We start from the raw sequence: 19,485 nt of genomic DNA, 5'->3' as shown, positions 1-19,485 counted from the left end.
CCGTGGATAAAATAAAAATCACACTCTGCAGCCGTTCGCTGGATGTCAATGCACCATCTGCTGCTGCGATATGTTAGAATATGCTTGTAATCCAGATTTATGGAGTTAATCGTGAGTGGGCACTAAATTATTACATGAAGGTATAAATGGGGGAAGTGGGGAAAATGTAATAATTCTTTGTGAAAAGACAAGTCTCCAACTAAGTCAGACCCTATAGATCAAAAAAAAAGCAAACTTCAAGGTGGATGACAAATTTGCAGATATCTTCTCCTGCACCTATTTTGTATGTTTCTATGTTTCTATCTAGATTGTAGTGAAATACTATGAAGATTGGAGGAGGACAGAGAATGAAGGAAGGTCTCGACCTGAAACATCACCTATTCCCATTACCAATTCCTTTCCTCCAGAGATGCTGTCTGACCCACTGAGTTACTCCAGCATTTTGTGTCTATCTTCATAGAATGATAGAAGGCTAAGGCAAAGGCTGCAAGCAGAATTCAATTAACATTCAAAAGTATACACTGTGCATGAGAATTAATTGACAAGATGTATCTGTGAATCATTGCAACACCTTAGTGGATCATAATGAATTTTGGTTATACTCTGAACATCTCAGAGTTGAGAGTATATCAACGATAAATTAGGGTATCACAAAATGCCGGAGTAACTCAGCAGGTCAGGCAGCATCTAGGAGAGAGGGAATGGGTGATGTTTCGGATCGAGACCCTTCTTCAGACTGATACATGCTCTCTCAATGATAAATTAAGAGGGTGCTCAGTACGTGGAAGCATAAATAAAAAAGATTGAGGTTTTTTTGCATGCAAACAAAGACGACAAATAAGCAATTTTGCAAAAGGGTTTAAAATTTAAGAGATGAATCTGCTTCCGGTGGTTGACTAGTCTACAAGGGGGCACAGATAAAAGATTAGAAGATAGATTTAAGACCGATGTGAAACATTTTATTTTAAACTCTGGCCTGTAGGTCTGCAGAATACATCAGAGTTCTGATCAAAATGGAGTCAACATTTAAAAGCACCGTAGCTTAAAAAAGGTGATTGAAGGACATGGGAATATGGGATCAGAGGAAGAACAGTTATAACTACTGCTCGTGTGTAGTATAAACATGAACTGATGTGGCCGATTATCTTGCAACTTATTTTATTGCTTTATAAAATGCTGATAGTTTTATCTTCCTTTCTCTTTCCTCTCAACAAAAGATAGCAAACATCACGTGCCTTCAAGCCTCTACTGCTCTGCAACCAGCATTCATTAAGGGCTTGATAGACCAAGAAGCAACTCCTTCTTCAGAAGGATCATGACCCAAAACAATACCTGTCCATTTCCTCCATAGATGGTGCCTGAACTACTGAGTTACTCCAGCACTTACTGAGTATTAGTCAAGATTCCAACATCGGCAGTTCCTTGTGTCTCCCTCTCTTCAGATGTTTTCAGTAGGGAGCCATTAAACGCTATTTCAAGGTTTTCCTTCCCACCCCGGCTCAGAGACCCATGATGTGATATTACCTGACAGGATTTGGCTTGAGAATGGTGTGCTCCGGTTGATCAGCGCTGTCCACTTTCAGAGCATCTTCCAAGAGTCTGGAAATTACTTCATGCGTGGGACCTTTTTCCCCAGAACAAACAGGGTTCTTAACTTCCTGGAGGAGTACGAGATGTTTGCTCTCTACCTGGCACAGCCTAGCTTCTAGGCTGGTGCACTGGGAAGATAGGAGGAGAGAAGGCAATCACTGTCAGAAGAACAACACTTGTATTATACAAAATCAGAAGGTTTAGATATTTTTCAATGCATGGGACTAAAATCACAGCCACACCCAATGTGCAATGGGAAAGGGTAAACCATCATCACACAAGAATTGAGGAAGTTCTCTAGAAGGAACCAAAAATACAACTCAAGTCTAAACTAACACTGACTGAACGAAACCCCAACATATGCTCGTCCTAAATTTAGTTCATTGGAAAATCTACACTCGGAATTTTAGAGAGTGATTTTAATTTGGAAATATAGGACCAACCTTGATTTTGAAGATGTGGGTACATTCCTTGCCAGAGTATAATTTTATGGCACTTGGGGTCTGGTGGCGCAGCAGTAGAGTTGCTGCCTTACAGCGCCAGAGATCATGGTTCTATCCTGACCTCGGATGCTGTCTGTACAGAGTTTGTACGTTCTCCCTGTAACCACATGGGTTTCCTCTCGGTGCTTCGGTTTCCTCCCACACTTCCTCACGCTTCTGTAAATGATCCCTGGTGTGTGTGATAATGCTCGTGTATGAGCGATCGCTGGTTGGCACAGACCCCGTGGGGTGAAGGGCCCACTTCCACACAGTAAAGCCCAAAGGCGTACACAAAATGCCTGTTCCTATGAAGCAAGTCAGACCCAGCTCCTGTAACTGCAAACAGGCTGAGCAAGACTTACAGCTCAGTGAATGTTCATCAGACATAAGGAGCTTGTTCATAAAGCAATGAACCTGTGTAAGCGTGAGGGGAGTGGTGATGAGCTTTGGGAATATCTGGACCCTTGAGAGAGAGTGTCCATGTTACAGGCCTATTGAAAACAATGACCGTTGAAGGGATTGATCTTTTGAAGCAAAGGGAAGCTTTGTTATAACCAGATACTGACACGGATTGATCGAGAATGAATAGATGCTATGGTTGGTCAAGAAAATGCTTATCTATGATGTTTGACCATACACGTCGATGATACATGTCAGATGCAATAATGCTTACAATATCATCATTGAAAAGGTTATGATGTTTTTTAATCATCTTGGAGCTCTCTCTATCTGGGTGACCTCCTTGCATATGCTCGCAGAAAGCAGTCAACAAAAGAACTTGAATTTTCATTGCAAAGGGGATGAAGCACTCACAACATTCCTCACTAATCCTCCTGGGCAGAATCCCAGGAACTACCAGTAGGTCCTGCTACTCAGTTTATTTTCCTGTTGTTTCACTGATCAATCAATACAAGTGTTGTTGAATCTATATTAAGTGGATGGATATTGTCCTGAATTATCAAGGAATTTGTGAAAACAAACCTGATCAGTTCAAATTACACCCCAATGAATCATGACTTAGTTAAAAAAACTTTGTAACTATTAAGTTGGTATTGGTTTACTATTGTCACCTGTACTGATAATGAGTATTAGAAGAAAGCTTCAACGAAGAGGCTTAAAGCTGCAAAATATACGAGTGATGACCAAAACAGAGGAGTCAACATTTTACAATAGAAGAAAGCCAATGGAATGTTGGCCTTCATAACAAGAGGAGTTGAGTATAGGAGCAAAGAGGTCCTTCTACAGTTGTACCGGGCCCTGGTGAGACCGCACCTGGAGTACTGTGTGCAGTTTTGGTCTCCAAATTTGAGGAAGGATATTCTTGCTATTGAGGGCGTGCAGCGTAGGTTCACTAGGTTAATTCCCGGAATGGCGGGACTGTCGTATGTTGAAAGGCTGGAGCAATTAGGCTTGTATACACTGGAATTTAGAAAGATGAGGGGGGATCTTATTGAAACATAAGATAATTAGGGGATTGGACACATTAGAGGCAGGAAACATGTTCCCAATGTTGGGGGAGTCCAGAACAAGGGGCCACAGTTTAAGAATAAGGGGTAGGCCATTTAGAACGGAGATGAGGAAGAACTTTTTCAGTCAGAGTGGTGAAGGTGTGGAATTCTCTGCCTCAGAAGGCAGTGGAGGCCAGTTCGTTGGATGCTTTCAAGAGAGAGCTGGATAGAGCTCTTAAGGATAGCGGAGTGAGGGGGTATGGGGAGAAGGCAGGAACGGGGTACTGATTGAGAGTGATCAGCCATGATCGCATTGAATGGCGGTGCTGGCTCGAAGGGCTGAATGGCCTACTCCTGCACCTATTGTCTATTGTCTATTGTTAAAAAGATGACTGAAGGAAACAAAATAAGGGTATGTAGATGTTTCAGTATTTAGACTGAATATTGATTCACACAAAATGGATACAGACCCTCGGCCTAATTTGCTCATGCCAACCAAGATGCCCCAGCTAAGCTATTCCAATTTACCCGTGTTTGGCCTGTATCCCTCTAAACCTGTCCTATCCATGTATCTGTCCAAATGTCTTTTGAATATCGTCATTGCACCTGCCTCAACTACTTCCTCTGGCTGATTACTCCATGTATCCACCACCTTCTGTGTGTAAAAGTTGCTATTAAATTCATATTAAATCTTTCCCTTCTCACCTTAAACCTGGGTTTAGACACCACAGACAAAAAAATCATCCTTGCATTCACCCCATTCAAAAAAATGTTTCAATGAGTGGAAGCAACGAACTACAGATGCTGGTTAATACACAAAAGTCCACAAACTCAGCAAGTGAGGCAGCATCACTGGAGAACATGGATAGGTGACGTTTCAAGTCAAGATCAGTAGGAAGGGTCTTGACCTGAAAAATCACCTATCCATGCTTGCCAGAGATGCTGCCGAACCCACTGAATTACTCAAGTACTTTGTGTCCTTATGTTTCAATGAGATCAGCTCTCATTCCTCATTTCTTCTGGAATGACCCCATAGCCCTTGAAGCCTCCAAAACATTTGTGCCGATCTTTAACTTCCAACTCAGGTCATCCACCCAATTTTATTTCTTTATTCTACTTTTATCATAGTTGGATAAGTACACAAAAAAATAAAATATGCCGAGAAACACAACTCCGACACAGATGTGGGTTTAAGTTTATTGCAGTCAGTGTCTGCTCCAGTCTACTCTCGGCAGTATTAGCTGGCTTAGATCTAGGCGATAGCAACACATGTGCACACACACAGGCAATCACCATCCGTTGTCCTTTCCCAACCCAACATCTACCATCTCTGATTTGTCCTGTGTCTTTTCATACTTCTAGTTTCCCTCTCTCCTGACTCGCAGTTTGAAGATGACCCGAAACGTAATTCTTTTCCTTTTCACCAGACCCGTTGAGTTGCTCCAGCATTTTGTGTCTATCTACCATCACCAGCCCCTTAACTCATCCATACTATGAAGAAATGTTATTGTTCAAATTCATTAACTTATTTGCTACAAAGTAAAATTAAATGTTTCAGAAAGTGTAGATTTACTTCTATGGTCCTCAACTGTTATTTTTATAAATATATCTGAGTGACAAAGGATCAGTTTCTCTAAATATCAAGGTTGAAAGTCAGAGAGTTGTGAATCTGTGGAATTCTCTGCCTCAGAAGGCAGTGGAGGCCAATTCTCTGAATACATTCAAGAGAGAGCTAGATAGAGCTCTTAAGGATAGCGGAGTCAGGGGGTATGGGGAGAAGGCAGGAACGGGGTACTGATTGAGAATGATCAGCCATGATCACATTGAATGGTGGTGCTGGCTTGAAGGGCCGAATGGCCTACTCCTGTCTATTGTCGATTGAAACATAGTAAAGGAAAAATGTGAAATAATAATAAATAGCCTAACATCGTGACTGCATTTTCAACTGGCTGAAGATTTACGGGCAAGGACAAATCACCACAGATCAGTGACTGCTGTGCTAAATGCAAGAAAGGAAAATTAAGATTTCAATTTGATCAAAATCGGGACATTATGGGCAGGCAGCTCAGTGCATGAAATGTGATGCTGAGGAAGCTGCAGGGAGAGGAGGGCTCATCTTCAGGAGAGGATTTCATCACTGGAGGTGCACACAAGGCGTTTGAATGCATCTGGATATATCCACCTCTGATCATTATTCTGCTTTTTAAAAAAAAAGTTATTTACTTGAATTTTTTTTTAGTTAACATACCAAATTAAGACAAAATCTTAAAACAAAGGAAAACTGCCCCTAACACATACAGAGAGCACGGTGGCGCAGTGGTAGAGTTGCTGCCCTACAGCACCAGAGACCCGGGTTCGATCCTGACTATGAGTACTGTCTGTACAGAGTTTGTACATTCTCCCCGTGACCTGCGTGGGTTTTTTTTCCAGGAGCTCAGGTTTCCTTCCACACTCCAAAGACGAACAGGTTTGTGGGCTAATTGGTTTGGTATCACTGTAAATTGTCCCTACTGTGTGTAGGATAGTGCGCAGGGATCACTGGTCGGCACGGACTCGTTGGGGCGAAGGGCCTGTTTCCGCGCTGTATCTCTAAACCAAACTAAAGTTCAAACTATGGAAATTTACAGTATATACTTGATCAATACAGGTGGACTGCAGTTGAAATACCTTTGCTTCCAGAGCATTTTCTCTTATCTCAGCATTTCTCTTAAGCACAGATAGTTCTAAGATTTCCTTGTTCAGGTATTTGTTCTGAGTCTTGTAACCTTGAAGAGCATCCTGGAAAAAAAAATATTACAATATTACTGCATCCCATTTCAAACAGACTGAGGTAGAGAGATTAACGTGGCCTAGATGAGAACGTCTACTGAACAAATCTGACACTTGTACCATGTCCCTTTACATCGCAGACTGAAGAAGGGTCTCGACCCAAAACGTCACCCATCCTTCGCTCCAGAGATGCTACCTGACCCGCTGAGTTACTCCAGCATTTTGTGTCTACCTTCGATTTAAACCAGCATTTGCAGTTTTCTTTCCTACTATGTTTACATATTCTGTTGTGCTTCAGCAAGTAAGAATTCCATTGTTCTATCTGGAATATGACAATAAAACACTCTAGACTCTTTTTGTAGTCCTTTAAATCCTGATAGCAATCTAGTATATCATTGAGTTTCTAAGCTAACACACCAAAAATGTAGATAGACACAAAAAGCTGAAGTAACTCAGTGGGTCAGACAGCATCTCTGGAGAAAAGGAATAGGTGACATTTCGGTTCAAGACCCTTCTGCAGACTGAGGGTCAGGGAAAGGGGGAAAAGGAAACGAGAAATATAGAAGATAGACACAAAATGCTGGAGTAACTCAGCAGGACAAACAGCATCTCTGGAGAGAAGAAATGGGTGACATTTCGGGTCGAGACCCTTCTTTAGTCTGAATATTCAGTCTGAAGAAGGGTCTCGTCCCGAAACGTCACCCATTCCTTCTCTCCAGAGATGCTGTCTGTCCCGCTGAGTTACTCCAGCATTGTGTGTCTATCTTCAGTTTAAACCAGCATCTGCAGTTGCTTCATACACAAGAGATATCATATCATATATATACAGCCGGAAACAGGCCTTTTCGGCCCTCCAAGTCCGTGCCGCCCAGCGATCCCCGTACATTAACACTATCCTACACCCACTAGGGACAATTTTTACATTTACCCAGCCAATTAACCTACATACCAATTAACCTACATATAGACAGTGATAATGACAGACGTAGAACAAATGAATGAAAGATATGCAAAAACGTAATGATGATAAAAGAGACAGGCTATTGTTAGACAATAGACAATAGACAATAGGTGCAGGAGTAGGCCATTCGCCCCTTTGAGCCAGCACCGCCATTCAATGTGATCATGGCTGATCATTCTCAATCAGTACCCCGTTCCTGCCTTCTCCCCATACCCCATGACTCCGCTATCCTTAAGAGCTCTATCTAGCTCTCTCTTGAATGCATTCAGAGAATTGGCCTCCACTGCCTTCTGAGGCAGAGAATTCCACGGATTCACAACTCTGACTGAAAAAGTTTTTCCTCATCTCCGTTCTAAATGGCCTACCCCTATTCTTAAACTGTGGCCCCTTGTTCTGGACTCCCCCAACATTGGGAACATGTTTCCTGCCTCTAACATGTCCAACCCCTTAATAATCTTATATGTTTCGATAAGATCCCCTCTCATCCTTCTAAATTCTTGTTACTTGTAGTCTAGGTGAAAAGGAGTTACAGGCAATGAGACTCAACAAGACAACTTTGAAGAAATGAAACCAGCATCTGCAGTTCCTTCCCACACAAACATGTGTTGTCCAGAACTCCAACATGGGTTTTGTACAGCTGGAACAAAATTCCCTTCGATATCTTTGCCTTCAAACTATAAAAATTATATCCCAGTAGCCTTTTTGGACCAGATCTCCAATTTATGATCTGTTAACAAGATCCCTTAATGTTTACCTTTAGCTATGCCTAAGGATCAGCCATGATCGCATTGAATGGCGGTGCTGGCTCGAAGGGCTGAATGGCCTACTCCTGAACCTATTGTCTATTGTTTATTGTCTATTGATCTCTCCTTTTTGGTTCGTCTGCCAATTTTCCACATATTACAAAGGATAGAGGAAAAAAAATGTTTTTTAAGCATGATAACCAAACTGCAAATGTCATCTATGAAGAAACCGCTGAATTGCTGGAAACCATTTTCTTCGAACAGAAGATTGCAACAGAGGTCATTAAAATATTATGTGCAGGAGGAAACTGCAGTTGCTATTTTACACCGGAGACAGACACAAAATGCTGGAGTAACAGCGGGAGAAAAGGAATCGGTGACGTTTTGGGTCGAGACCCTTCTTCAGACTGAATATTCTGTTGTGTAGATACACAGATGGTTCTACTAGGAAAGGCAAAGACGAGGAGCCATGATTATTGGAAGTTTTTTTGTTATTCATTTATAGGGTATGAATGTTAGGGCAAGTGCCAGCATTTATCACCCATCCCTAATAAGGCCTAAAATGAGGCGGCAGTTTAAAGTCAAATATATTTGTTCTCCTGCAAATTAACCCAATTAGAAATTCACAGGAATCCGAAGGAATGGCGAGGTGGTAAACCTGGCTCTCACATGAAATGATTGAGGCAGAAAGGCTACGACAAGCAAGTTAAAGTACGAGGGAAGGAGTAGAAGGATATATTGATGGAAGGTAGACACAAAATGCTGGAGTAACTCAGCGGCTCAGGCAGCATCTCGGGAGAGAAGGAATGGGTGACGTTTCGGGTCGAGACCCTTCTTCAGGAGGATCTCGACCCGAAACATCACCCATTCCTTCTCTCCCGAGATGCTGCCTGACCCGCTGAGTTACTCCAGCATTTTGTGTCTACCTTCGATTTAAACCAGCATCTGCATTTTTTTCCCCTACAGATATATTGATGAAAGTTAGATGGAGAAAGGTTTGCTTGGAACATCAACACTGGCAACAGCATAAAAGAAAAACAATGTCAAATGCTAGAAATGTGAAGTAAAAAAACAATACAGAAAATATTCAGGAAGTCAAGCTGTAACTATGAAGAGATGCAGATTTAGGTCACCATGTTCAATGATCTTCACGAGGACCTGGCAATGATCTAAATGGAGTATTAGGCGAGATAAATAGATTCTTGATTAGTACATGTGCCAGAGGTTATGGGGAGAAGGCAGGAGAATGGGGTTAGGAGGGAGAGATAGATCAGCCATGATTGAATGGCGGCGTAGACTTGATCGGCCGAATGGCCTAATTCTACTTTTCCTTATGACCTTATTACTATCCATGTGAACAATGCTGATCTCTAGGACAGTATTTTGGGATTTGTATGGGGAAAGTAATAGGTTTTGAGATGCATGGATTGTGGGCATGATATGTGTAGGAAAGAACTGCAGATGCTGATTTAAATCGAAGGTAGACACAAAATGCTGGAATGACTCAGCGGGTCAGGCAGCATCTCTGGAGGGAAGGAATGGGTGATGTTTTGGGTCAAGACCCTTCTTCATTGTGGGCATGATACATCATCCAGTCTGGTATTGCTCACTAAAGTACAAGGGTCTGAATTAAATCAATACCTTCAGCCTGTTCAACTCCTGCAGTTCCTTGCTCACCGAGGGTCCACCAGGCGACACTCCTTGGGGCTCGCATTCATTGAGCTGCCGCGATAACTTCACAATCACTTCATCTTTGGCTTGAATGGTTTCTCTGAACATGTTAAGCTGGTCGCTCGCCCCAGTAAGTTTATCTTGAAATGCTTTCACGTCTTGCTCCATGTGATCTTTCTGCTGGTTAACGTGGTCCAGCTGCTTGTTCAGGGCTTGTAATTGTTGGTCTTTCTGACGCAGATGCTGTGCCATGCCGTGATCCACAGATGCACAAGCAGTATTCAGCGAGTACTTCTCCTGTTGGGAACATTTCAACGACTGCTGTAACAGGCGGACCAGCTCCTGCAAGCAAGCAAGACCAATTTATTGTATGACCTGCACCTATGTTCTTAAAATCCATGCTTCCATTTTATGCAACATTAATAAATAAACATAGTAAACCCTCATTTTAACAGACCTCTTTATAACATGAGTCTGAAGAAGGGTCTCGACCCGAAACGTCACCCATTCCTTCTCTCCCGAGATGCTGCCTGACCTGCTGAGTTACTCCAGCATTTTGTGAATAAATCTCTTTATAACAGATTTTGGTTATAGCAGACCGAATCTGTTGTTGTTTCACAGAATGACCAGTAGGTGGATGGAGCAAATCTTACTTTATATGTGTAAACAGGAAGGAACTGCAGATGCTACTTTAAACTGAAGATAGGCACAAAAATTTGGAGTAACTCCACGGGTTAGACAGCATCATTGGAGAGAAGGATTAGGAGATTTTTTCGGGTCCAGAAATGCTGCCTGACCCGCTAAATTACTCCAGCTTTTTGTGTATATCTTCAAATCTTATTTTAGTTTAGTTTTAGAGATACAGATACTGTACATTGATGTTGCTCTGTTTCTTCTACTGTCCTTACTACTGTACCAATACAAGCATTTTGAATACTTTGGAGAATGACACATTTGAATAGTGTTTTTGAACCATTTTAGCCTAATTCAGAGATACAATGTGGAAACACCGAGAGTGCAGCGACCAACGATTACCCGTACACTAATTCTATCTTACACACCAGGGACAATTCAATGTGTGTAGGATAGAACTACTGTCAGGTTGTACCCCATTGCAAATGCAATATGAGCGGACAGATAGAACCACCACCATAGTTCCATCATATACACTGAACTGTCACTAGTGTGTATGATGGAACTACTGTACCAGAGCACCTGGAGGAAACCCACACAGTCACAGGGAGCAGCTGAACTCAGGATCGAATCCGGGTCTCGGATCGAATCCGGGCCACGTAAACCACGGATCGAATCCGGGTCTGTGATTCACAGAATTTTACACAATTCACAGAAGTCAATTAAATTCATACCTGCACGTCTATGAAATGTGGGAGGAAACCGGAGCACCCAGCAAAAAGGCAGGCAGTCACAGGGAGAACGTCAAACTCCATACCGTACGCACCCGAGGTCAGCATCAAACTCGGGCCTCTGGCGCTGTAAGGTAACAACTCTATTGCTGCACCACTGTGCTGTCCCATGGGTTTGTGTATTTTGTGCTTTACTGTTTATTGTGTAGTGTATGTTTTGGCCGCTTTTCTAATAGTACTGTACATATTAACCTGATTATTCTGATTATGGCAGACAATCGGCAATAACGCACACCATTCCCCCCATGCGGTCCGTTATAGTGAGGGTTTACTGAATAGCAATTTCCACACATCTCCAGAGTTAAGAATCGTTACTGATCAGCAAACATGGAACTGAGACATGGTACATTGAAGCCCATTGTTACCATCATTCCAAGACTTCCAATTTAACTTTTAATTATGAGCATGAAGATTCATTTTTATCTGAATCAATATGTTCTCTTGCGCAATTTGACGTATATTCAGACCCTACTCATCAGAAGCCGTGTAATTTTGATATGAAATGCAAGGCAAGGAGTCTGTCCTTGCAATTAAAATGAAATAAACACAACTAACTGGAAAGGTTCTCATGCGGGAAATTTGGTAAAGGCTGTCACAAAGATATAATTTCTAAATCAAATACGGCTTAATTCATTGACAATACTTTACACATTTTTGATTAATTTTAACCCATAGAGACTGATATTTTCCACCTTTTCACACAGGCAGACTGTAAAATTCCAGGAGATGCAGTTTATGGTTTAAATGTTAAATTAAGCCAGTTCTAAAATCCAACCCCACTCCCAGGTCAAACAACCTGGGGCCACAGTTGTCTCTATTTGTGCTAACGTGACAAAAAATGACTAATTTTGCATTCCATATGTCTTTTGCCTCAATGTTTACAACACATTCTTTCTCCTTAAAAACCATTTTTAAATCATCCGGAGGTCCAATGCCTTACCATTCCCTTTATTGGGGACAAACTAGCGTACAACAGAATGTTTGACATTTAAAGACCACCCATGCTTATCACGTTATTGTCACTGTTCCCACATCTTCTCCCGTTGACACAGCTCTTTGGCTTGTGGCTCTTCGCTCATCTCATTTCTCAGAACTGGATCAGATCCAGCAATCACTTGGTCCAAAACATTCTGGTCAAGGAAACATTCTGATCAAGGAAATCCTGCTAACACATTACAGAAAACACCTCACTTCTTTTGACCTTTACTCGAACAATTTTATAGCAATTGAATTCACTCAACACCATCACTTAACAGTTCAGTTTGGTTTATTGAAAAACAGTTGTTGCGTGCTAACCAGTCAGTGGAAAGACAATACATGATTACAAAGGAGCCATTTACAGTGTATACATACATAAGGGAATAACGTTTAGTGCAAGGTAAAGCCAGTAAGGTCCAAACAAAAATGATCTGAGAGTCACCAATGAGGTAGATAGTCGTACAAGACTTCACTCCAGTTGTGGTAGGAAGATTCAGTTGCCTGATAACAGCTGGGAATAAACTGTCCCTGAATCTGGAGGTGTGCGTTTTCACACTTCTATACCTTTTGCCTGATGGGAGAGGGGAGAAGAGGGAGTGGCCGGGGTGAGACTGGTCCTTGATTGTGCTGCTGGCCTTGCCGAGGCAGCATGAGGTGTAGATGGAGTCGATGGAAGGGAGGTTGGTTCGTGTGATGGTCTGAGCTGCTGGCCTTGCCGAGGCAGCATGAGGTGTAGATGGAGTCGATGGAAGGGAGGTTGGTTCGTGTGATGGTCTGAGCTGCTGGCCTTGCCGAGGCAGCATGAGGTGTAGATGGAGTCGATGGAAGGGAGGCTGGTTTGTGTGATGGTCTGGGCAGCGTCCAGAATTCGCTGCAATTTCTTGTGATCTTGGATGGAGCTGTTCCCAAACCAAGCTGTGATGTATCCCGATAGAATGCTTTCTATGGCACATCTCTAGACATTGGTGAGATTTATTGGGAACATGCCGAACTTCCTAAGCCTTGTAAGGAGGTAGAGGCATCAGTTGTTATAGACATTTTTGTTGTTTCCCTGCAGATTTGCTCCTCTCTCCCTGGTAATCTAGTGATCCGTAATATATCTCCTCAATATAAAATAGTCCATGCAAACAGACTCCTGCACGCGTGCATTTATTCACAAAATGCTGGAGTAACTCAGCAGGTCAGGCAGCATCTCAGGAGAGAAGGAATGGGTGACGTTTCGGGTCGAGACCCTTCTTCTGACTGATGTCAGGGGGGCGGGACAAAGGAAGGATATAGATGGAGACAGGAAGATAGAGGGAGAACTCGGAAGGGGAGGGGAAGAGAGGGACAGAGGAGCTATCTAAAGTTGGAGAAGTCAATGTTCATACCACTGGGCTGCAAGCTGCCCAAGCAAAATATGAGGTGCTGTTCCTCCAATTTGCGGTGGGCCTCACTATGGCACTGGCGGAGGCCCTTGACAGAAAGGTCAGAGTGGGAGGGGGAGGTGAAGTGCTCAGCCACCGGGAGATCAGGTTGGTTAAGACGGACTGATCGAAGGTGTTGAGCGAAACGATCGCCGAGCCTGCGTTTGGTTTCGCCGATGTAAAGAAGTTGACATCTAGAGCTGCGGAGCAACATGCTCTCTCACTGCTCCCCCTCTGTGTTACACTACCTGCACGAGTGCAATGAACATCTAAACATAACAGCACTACAGGGCTGGATGAGACCCAAGATACTGTACATAGGCAAAAGGAGAAGTATAAGCCTCTCTTGTCAAATAAAGTATTTCACCACATACTCCCCTGGGGCTCTCTCCTACACAGCTCTCCTCAATCACTCCTTGCTACAAGAGATCCTTTGTGCATACACCTGCCATTGAGTTTACTGTAATCTGAGAAGCCATGATTCTGCTCCACAAGTACACATGGGTCCAACGGAACATTTGGAGATGTTCCTCACCAGCAGTGCCAGTTGTATGGATCTTGTAACGGTTATTTGCACATTAAATAATTTTGCAATTTCCTTTGTTACATCAGGATGCCTCAAAGTTATTTAGAGTTAATGACTTTGAAAATTTAGTCTCTGAAAACAGAGGGAATACAGGAGCTAATTTCTTTACATCAAGCTCCCACAAACAGAATGAAATAATGAGTTAATATGTTGGCTGAGGGATAAGTATTATCCGGCTGATTATCCGTTTGCAAACACATCAAGAAACAGAAGTAAATGGGTACTTCAGTCTGAAGAAAGGTCTCAAGCAAAAACATCACCTATACCTTTTTTCCAGAGATGCTGCCTGACCCGCTGAGTTACTGTGGCAATGTGTGTCTATCTTTACAACCAGTTGGCGTGGATAAGTTGAACCTAAGAACCCGTTCCATGCTGTAGAACTTTACAACCCTAACACCAATAAACTGCTTCTACCTTAAGACGTAGACACAAGAAACTGCAGATGCTAGTTTCCAAAAAAAACACACATGCAGGCCAGGAATAGCTCAGTGGGTCAGGCAGCATCTCTGGAGAACATGGATAGGTGACGTTTCGAGTCATGACCCTTCTTCTTTGTGACCTCACCTTTTGACTGCTCAGGTCTTCTTTCACTTTGTTCAATTCCTCTTGTTGAGCTTGAATTCTCGACTGAATCTCTGTAGAAGGCTTTCCGTTAGTGATGACACACTCTACGGGAGATGGCTCGCTGCTATTTCGAGACTTTGATGTTCCGATTATATCCCTCAAGAATGGCCGTTTAGCTCTTTGTGATGCTTTTGCAAAATCAAAAACAAATGCTGATCCTACAGTAAATACAAATGCATTCCAAATGTTATTGAAACGACTGCCACTTAAAGTTAATTGCACAAAAGTATGTTTAATATGTTTACTATTTTTTTACTTTTAGATTACTTTCCTAAAACAGTTTGTGTTGTTGAAAACACAAATAAGTTTATAAAATCTCCAGAGTTTCACTTTATTTTCCTTAAACTCCACGAGTTCCCTCGTGGATTCTCAGTTTTGGTCACTTGAATAACAGCCCAAGCCTCAAACCTTCATTCAAGCTGCATCTGAACTGGCAAATTGATTTAACAAACACTATTGTTAAATAAATGCAGCTATAAAAAAAAATCAGCGAAATTAGAATTCCACTTGCAATTCACTATATAATTTGTAGGATGCAACAAATTAAAAGGATATTTTGTTGTACAAGGGTAAATAAATTGAAATTTGCATTCAAAAGGCCATTTAGTCTGTCATGTCTGTGTAACCTTTTTGGAAAGCCAGTCATATCCACATCCTATGCAGTAGTGCCCATAACCTTGTAGGTTCTTATCATGATGTACTTTCCAAACTCTCTCTTAAATTATGGCTGGAATCAACTTTCTCCATTTTTTTTCCAGTTCCAGTGTTCCGGTGAAAGAAAGATCTTTAGCCAGCCCTTTGAAATACAAGCTCAGCTATTGAACTACCTGTCATTTTTCTTTCTCTCTGAGAAAACATAACATCTTGAAAGCCTCTACAAGGCCACTTAAATTAAATAGCTGGAGGGCACATGAAATGTAGTGCTGGATGTGGTAACGCCAAAGTATAAAATGAATCCACTGAAGCTTGAGGGAAATGAATCGTACAACGCCTGCAGGCCAGACTCTGTGCACACCGCTGAAGGAGCCCAGCGAGAGTCACAGTGACCCCAGGTTCACCCTTGCCGATCAGTGCATACATTTACTATGTTTTGGGTTCACACTTTCATTAAATCTTTGTGTAAAAAAAACAAAAGGCAAACTGGTACACCAAAAAACCATGTTTTGATTTACTTTGATATTAAATTCATGATTAAATAAATTCCTCCTGATGGTCAACTATGTGATTTGCCAATTTTGAAACTCAAGGTAAATTGAGAATGCTAGCCTCTATATTGGTTGATTAATTTGTTCAACAATTGAGGCATTGGAGTACAAGAGTCAGGAAGTCATTTGGTAGCTTTATAGGAGTTTGCGACTGTATTTGGAGTATCTTGTGTGCAGCACTGGTAGCCCCATTATAGAAAGGATGCAGACGCTTTGGAGAGGGTGCAGAAGAGGGTCACCAAAATGCTACCTGGTTTAGAAGGTGTTTGCTACGGAAAGGATAAACAAGCTCAGACTATTTTCCTTGGAGCATCAGAGGCTGAAGAGGGATCTGAGAAGTATATAAAAAATGAGTGGCATAGATAGGGTAGACAGTCAGAATCTTTTTCTCAGGGTGGGGGGGGGGGGGGGCTTGGGTCGCGGGGCTTGGGTCGGCCTGCCGCGGACTTTTCACTGTCCGGCGTGGCCGCGGGATTTTCTCTGCCCGGCGGAGGCTTCAATGTCGGGAGCCAAGACCGCCCCGAAGTGCGGCTGTTGAAGTGTGACGTGTGGCGTCTTCGCCCGCCCCGAATCGCGGGAGAAGACGGCAGGGGAAGAGAAAAGACATTCTGGCTACCATCACAATGAGGAGGTGGCTGGAGGAGACTCACTATGATGGATGTTTTGTTTGATTGTGTGTGTTATTTCTTATTTTTATTGCTCTTGTTGTTGGACTGTGGGTAATCTTTCATTTCACTGCACATTTATGTGTATGTGACAAATAAACTTGACTTGACTTGACTTGAATGTCAAAGATGAGAGAACATAACTTTAAGTGAGAACACCAAAATTTAAAGGGGATGTGCTGTGCAAGTTTTCTTTTTATAACACACAAGTGGGTGTTTGAAACCTGTTGCCTGGAATGGTGGTGGAGACATATACGATGGTGGCATTTAAGAGGCTGTTAGATATGCACATGGATATGCAAGGAACGTAGGGACATGGATCAGATTTATTTAACCTGACATCATGTTCGACACAGACATTGTGGGCTGAAGACCCTGTTCTATGTAGAATGCAAATTCTGAAATTGTCTTGCCACAAATTCCTTTGATATTTTATGCAATGCATTTCTCTTTTCTTTCCAATTTGTAATTATATTTGCATTAACAATGCAATACATCACATAGTTTTGATTAGAACCACCACTGAATCCATAGTGAAAATAAGCTCAAGCTGAGCATGAAATGTTGCAGATGTATCTTTATAATTACATCTGTTCATCATTTCCTTTGACAGATGAAAGGAAATGCATTTGATATTATTTCTTTAATAAAGCTAATATTTAAATTACTCCAAATACTCAGAAATATCATCTCAATGTCACTTGTTCAGCAGGACATTTTTCCCACAAAAGGGAGACGGAAACTCTTGGCATAGAAATGGGCTTTGTAACAGCTAAAGTGTTTTATCTAACTTTACCTAAGTGGGATATGTAGGAAGAAACTGCAGATGCAGGTTTACACCGAAGATAGACACAAAATGCTGGATTAACTCAGCGGGACAGGCGGCATCTCCGGAGAGAAGGAATGGGTGATGTTTCGTGGCGAGACCCTTCTTCAGACTCAGTCTGTCTTTCTCCTCGGTAAATATAGAAGAGAAATATTGTATTTAATAGGTCACATCTATCTAATAGGTAATTCTACCATAACACAATAGTTGCATTCACTAATTCATCAATCGTGTGATATTATTGCCCTGTGATATGATAATGAAACACTCTTGACTTGATCCAATTTGCATTAAGGAAACACATATTATAACAAAACCATCTATAATCCTTTATTTTTGAATAAATTTGATTTCAAATGACAAACCTTTACTTGGTTCAGCAGGCTCTTTCTTCCTCTTTTCGTCGTTCCCTGCAGCTTCTTCCAGCTCTTTCATGGTTGGATCCAGCAGCACCCAATCGTCTGTGTAGAACATACTTCTCCGATTTTCATTGTTTCCTTTTCCCGGTTTCAGATTTGACATTGAGTTTCTGCAATGGATTCAGAATTGCAGGAGTATGACCCAAATTACCCAGCCTTGTACGGGAATCATGCCCAACATACAACAGTGAAAAGCTTTCCGTTTCTGGTTAGCATGCAACAGAAAAGCTTTTTTACTGTACCTTGGTACACGTGACAATGAACCGAACTAAATGTCACCTCCAGATATATGAATGAATGAATAAGTTTATTGGCCAAGTATGTGCATATACAAGGAATGTGCCTTGGTGCTCCACTCACAAATGACAACACAAACATACAGTTAACAATTAAGAATAAAGCATAACACATCAAAACAATAAGGATACACCATTACAGTCTAAACATGTGGGTGAAAATATACCAGAGCAAAAAAGAGACTACAGACTTTGATTAGTGAGTAGAACTATCACTCGTGGGGAAAAAAGCTGTTTTTATGTCTGGCTGTGGCTGCTTTGTCTTTTGTGTTTTTTGTCTTCATTGTAGTGTCTAGGTATGATGTAGTGTTTTTGTGGTTGTGTGTTATGTGTGGGCGGGGGGGGGGGGACGACTGTAAAATTGTCTCTTCCGAACGGAGACGCGACCTTTGTTTCTGGGCCGTGTCTCCGTTCCCGCTGCGGCCTACAATCAGCCAAACACCTGGAGCTGGCGGCCTCCAGCTGGGACCACCTGGGCTCTGGTTCGCAGAGCCCGCGGACCGGACTCACCATCTGCGGCGCTGAGGCTGCGGGAGCGGCTGCGACTCATCTCCGGAGGTTTCTTCGGCCGCGGGCCGCGTGGACGTCGGAAGCCCGCAGGCCCCTGGGTGGGGGCCGACATCGGGAGCTCCGGCAGCGCCAGCGTCTTCGCCCGCCCCGGATCGCGGGGCTTGGGTCGGCCCACCGTGGACCTTTCACCATCCAGCACGGCCTGGAATAGGCTGCGGGATTTTCTCCGCCCAGCGGGGGCTTCAATGTCGGGAGCCACGACCGCCCAGACGTGGCAACTTCAACAGCCTGACCGCGGGAGAAGACGGCAGGGGAAAAGACATTCTGGCCTTCCATCACAATGAGGAGATGACTGGAGGAGACTCACCGTGATGGATGTTTCTTTTTGTTTGGTGTTGGTTTATGATTGTATGTGTTATTGCATATTTTTATTGTTTATTTTTATTGGTCTTATTGTTGGACTGTGGGTAATCTTTCATTTCACTGCACATTTATGTGTATGTGACAAATAAATTGACTATTGACTATCCAGAGTCACCTTCCAGGGGGATATAGTGCCATCAAAATGCTCCAATATGCTTCACAAGACTAAACATTTAATTTGACTGAGCAGGTGACCAAACCCTGGCCCAGTGGTTCATTTTCAAGAAAATCAAACTTTTTAAGGAAAGAGTAAAAGAGTTACTGTTTTAGAATGAAAATCCTGTGTTAGATTTTGTGAATAAATATCCATTCTTAGGAAAGGTCTTTGATCTGAAACATGTGGTTTCTCCTTCCACAAATGCTGCCTGGCCTGCTGAGTACTTCCAACATTGTCTGCATTTAAGGATTCTCTTTTCTCTGAGAGATACAAAATGGAAAAGCCATGGAATGTGTGAAATT

The 19,485-nt window shown here is 42.4% G+C and overlaps 1 protein-coding gene across 1 annotated transcript in view; it reads right to left on the bottom strand.

Moving 5' to 3' along the window:
- The window catches only part of tbc1d2b (TBC1 domain family, member 2B), a 94,594-nt gene that overhangs the window by 30,877 nt on the left and 44,232 nt on the right, over positions 1-19,485 (bottom strand). Inside the window, exons 4-8 of the mRNA XM_078429800.1 lie at positions 17,744-17,907; positions 14,623-14,840; positions 9,635-10,006; positions 6,188-6,298; positions 1,525-1,718 (exon numbers count right to left, since the gene is read on the bottom strand). Of these exons, the coding sequence (XP_078285926.1) occupies positions 1,525-1,718; positions 6,188-6,298; positions 9,635-10,006; positions 14,623-14,840; positions 17,744-17,907 (1,059 nt within the window). The remainder of the gene's footprint in view (positions 1-1,524; positions 1,719-6,187; positions 6,299-9,634; positions 10,007-14,622; positions 14,841-17,743; positions 17,908-19,485) is intronic.

Source organism: Rhinoraja longicauda, chromosome 38, assembly GCF_053455715.1.
Source record: "Rhinoraja longicauda isolate Sanriku21f chromosome 38, sRhiLon1.1, whole genome shotgun sequence".
Taxonomy (NCBI): domain Eukaryota; kingdom Metazoa; phylum Chordata; class Chondrichthyes; order Rajiformes; family Arhynchobatidae; genus Rhinoraja; species Rhinoraja longicauda.
The sequence above is the reverse complement of the archived record's forward strand: the minus strand, read 5'-3'. Positions and strand labels throughout refer to the sequence as shown.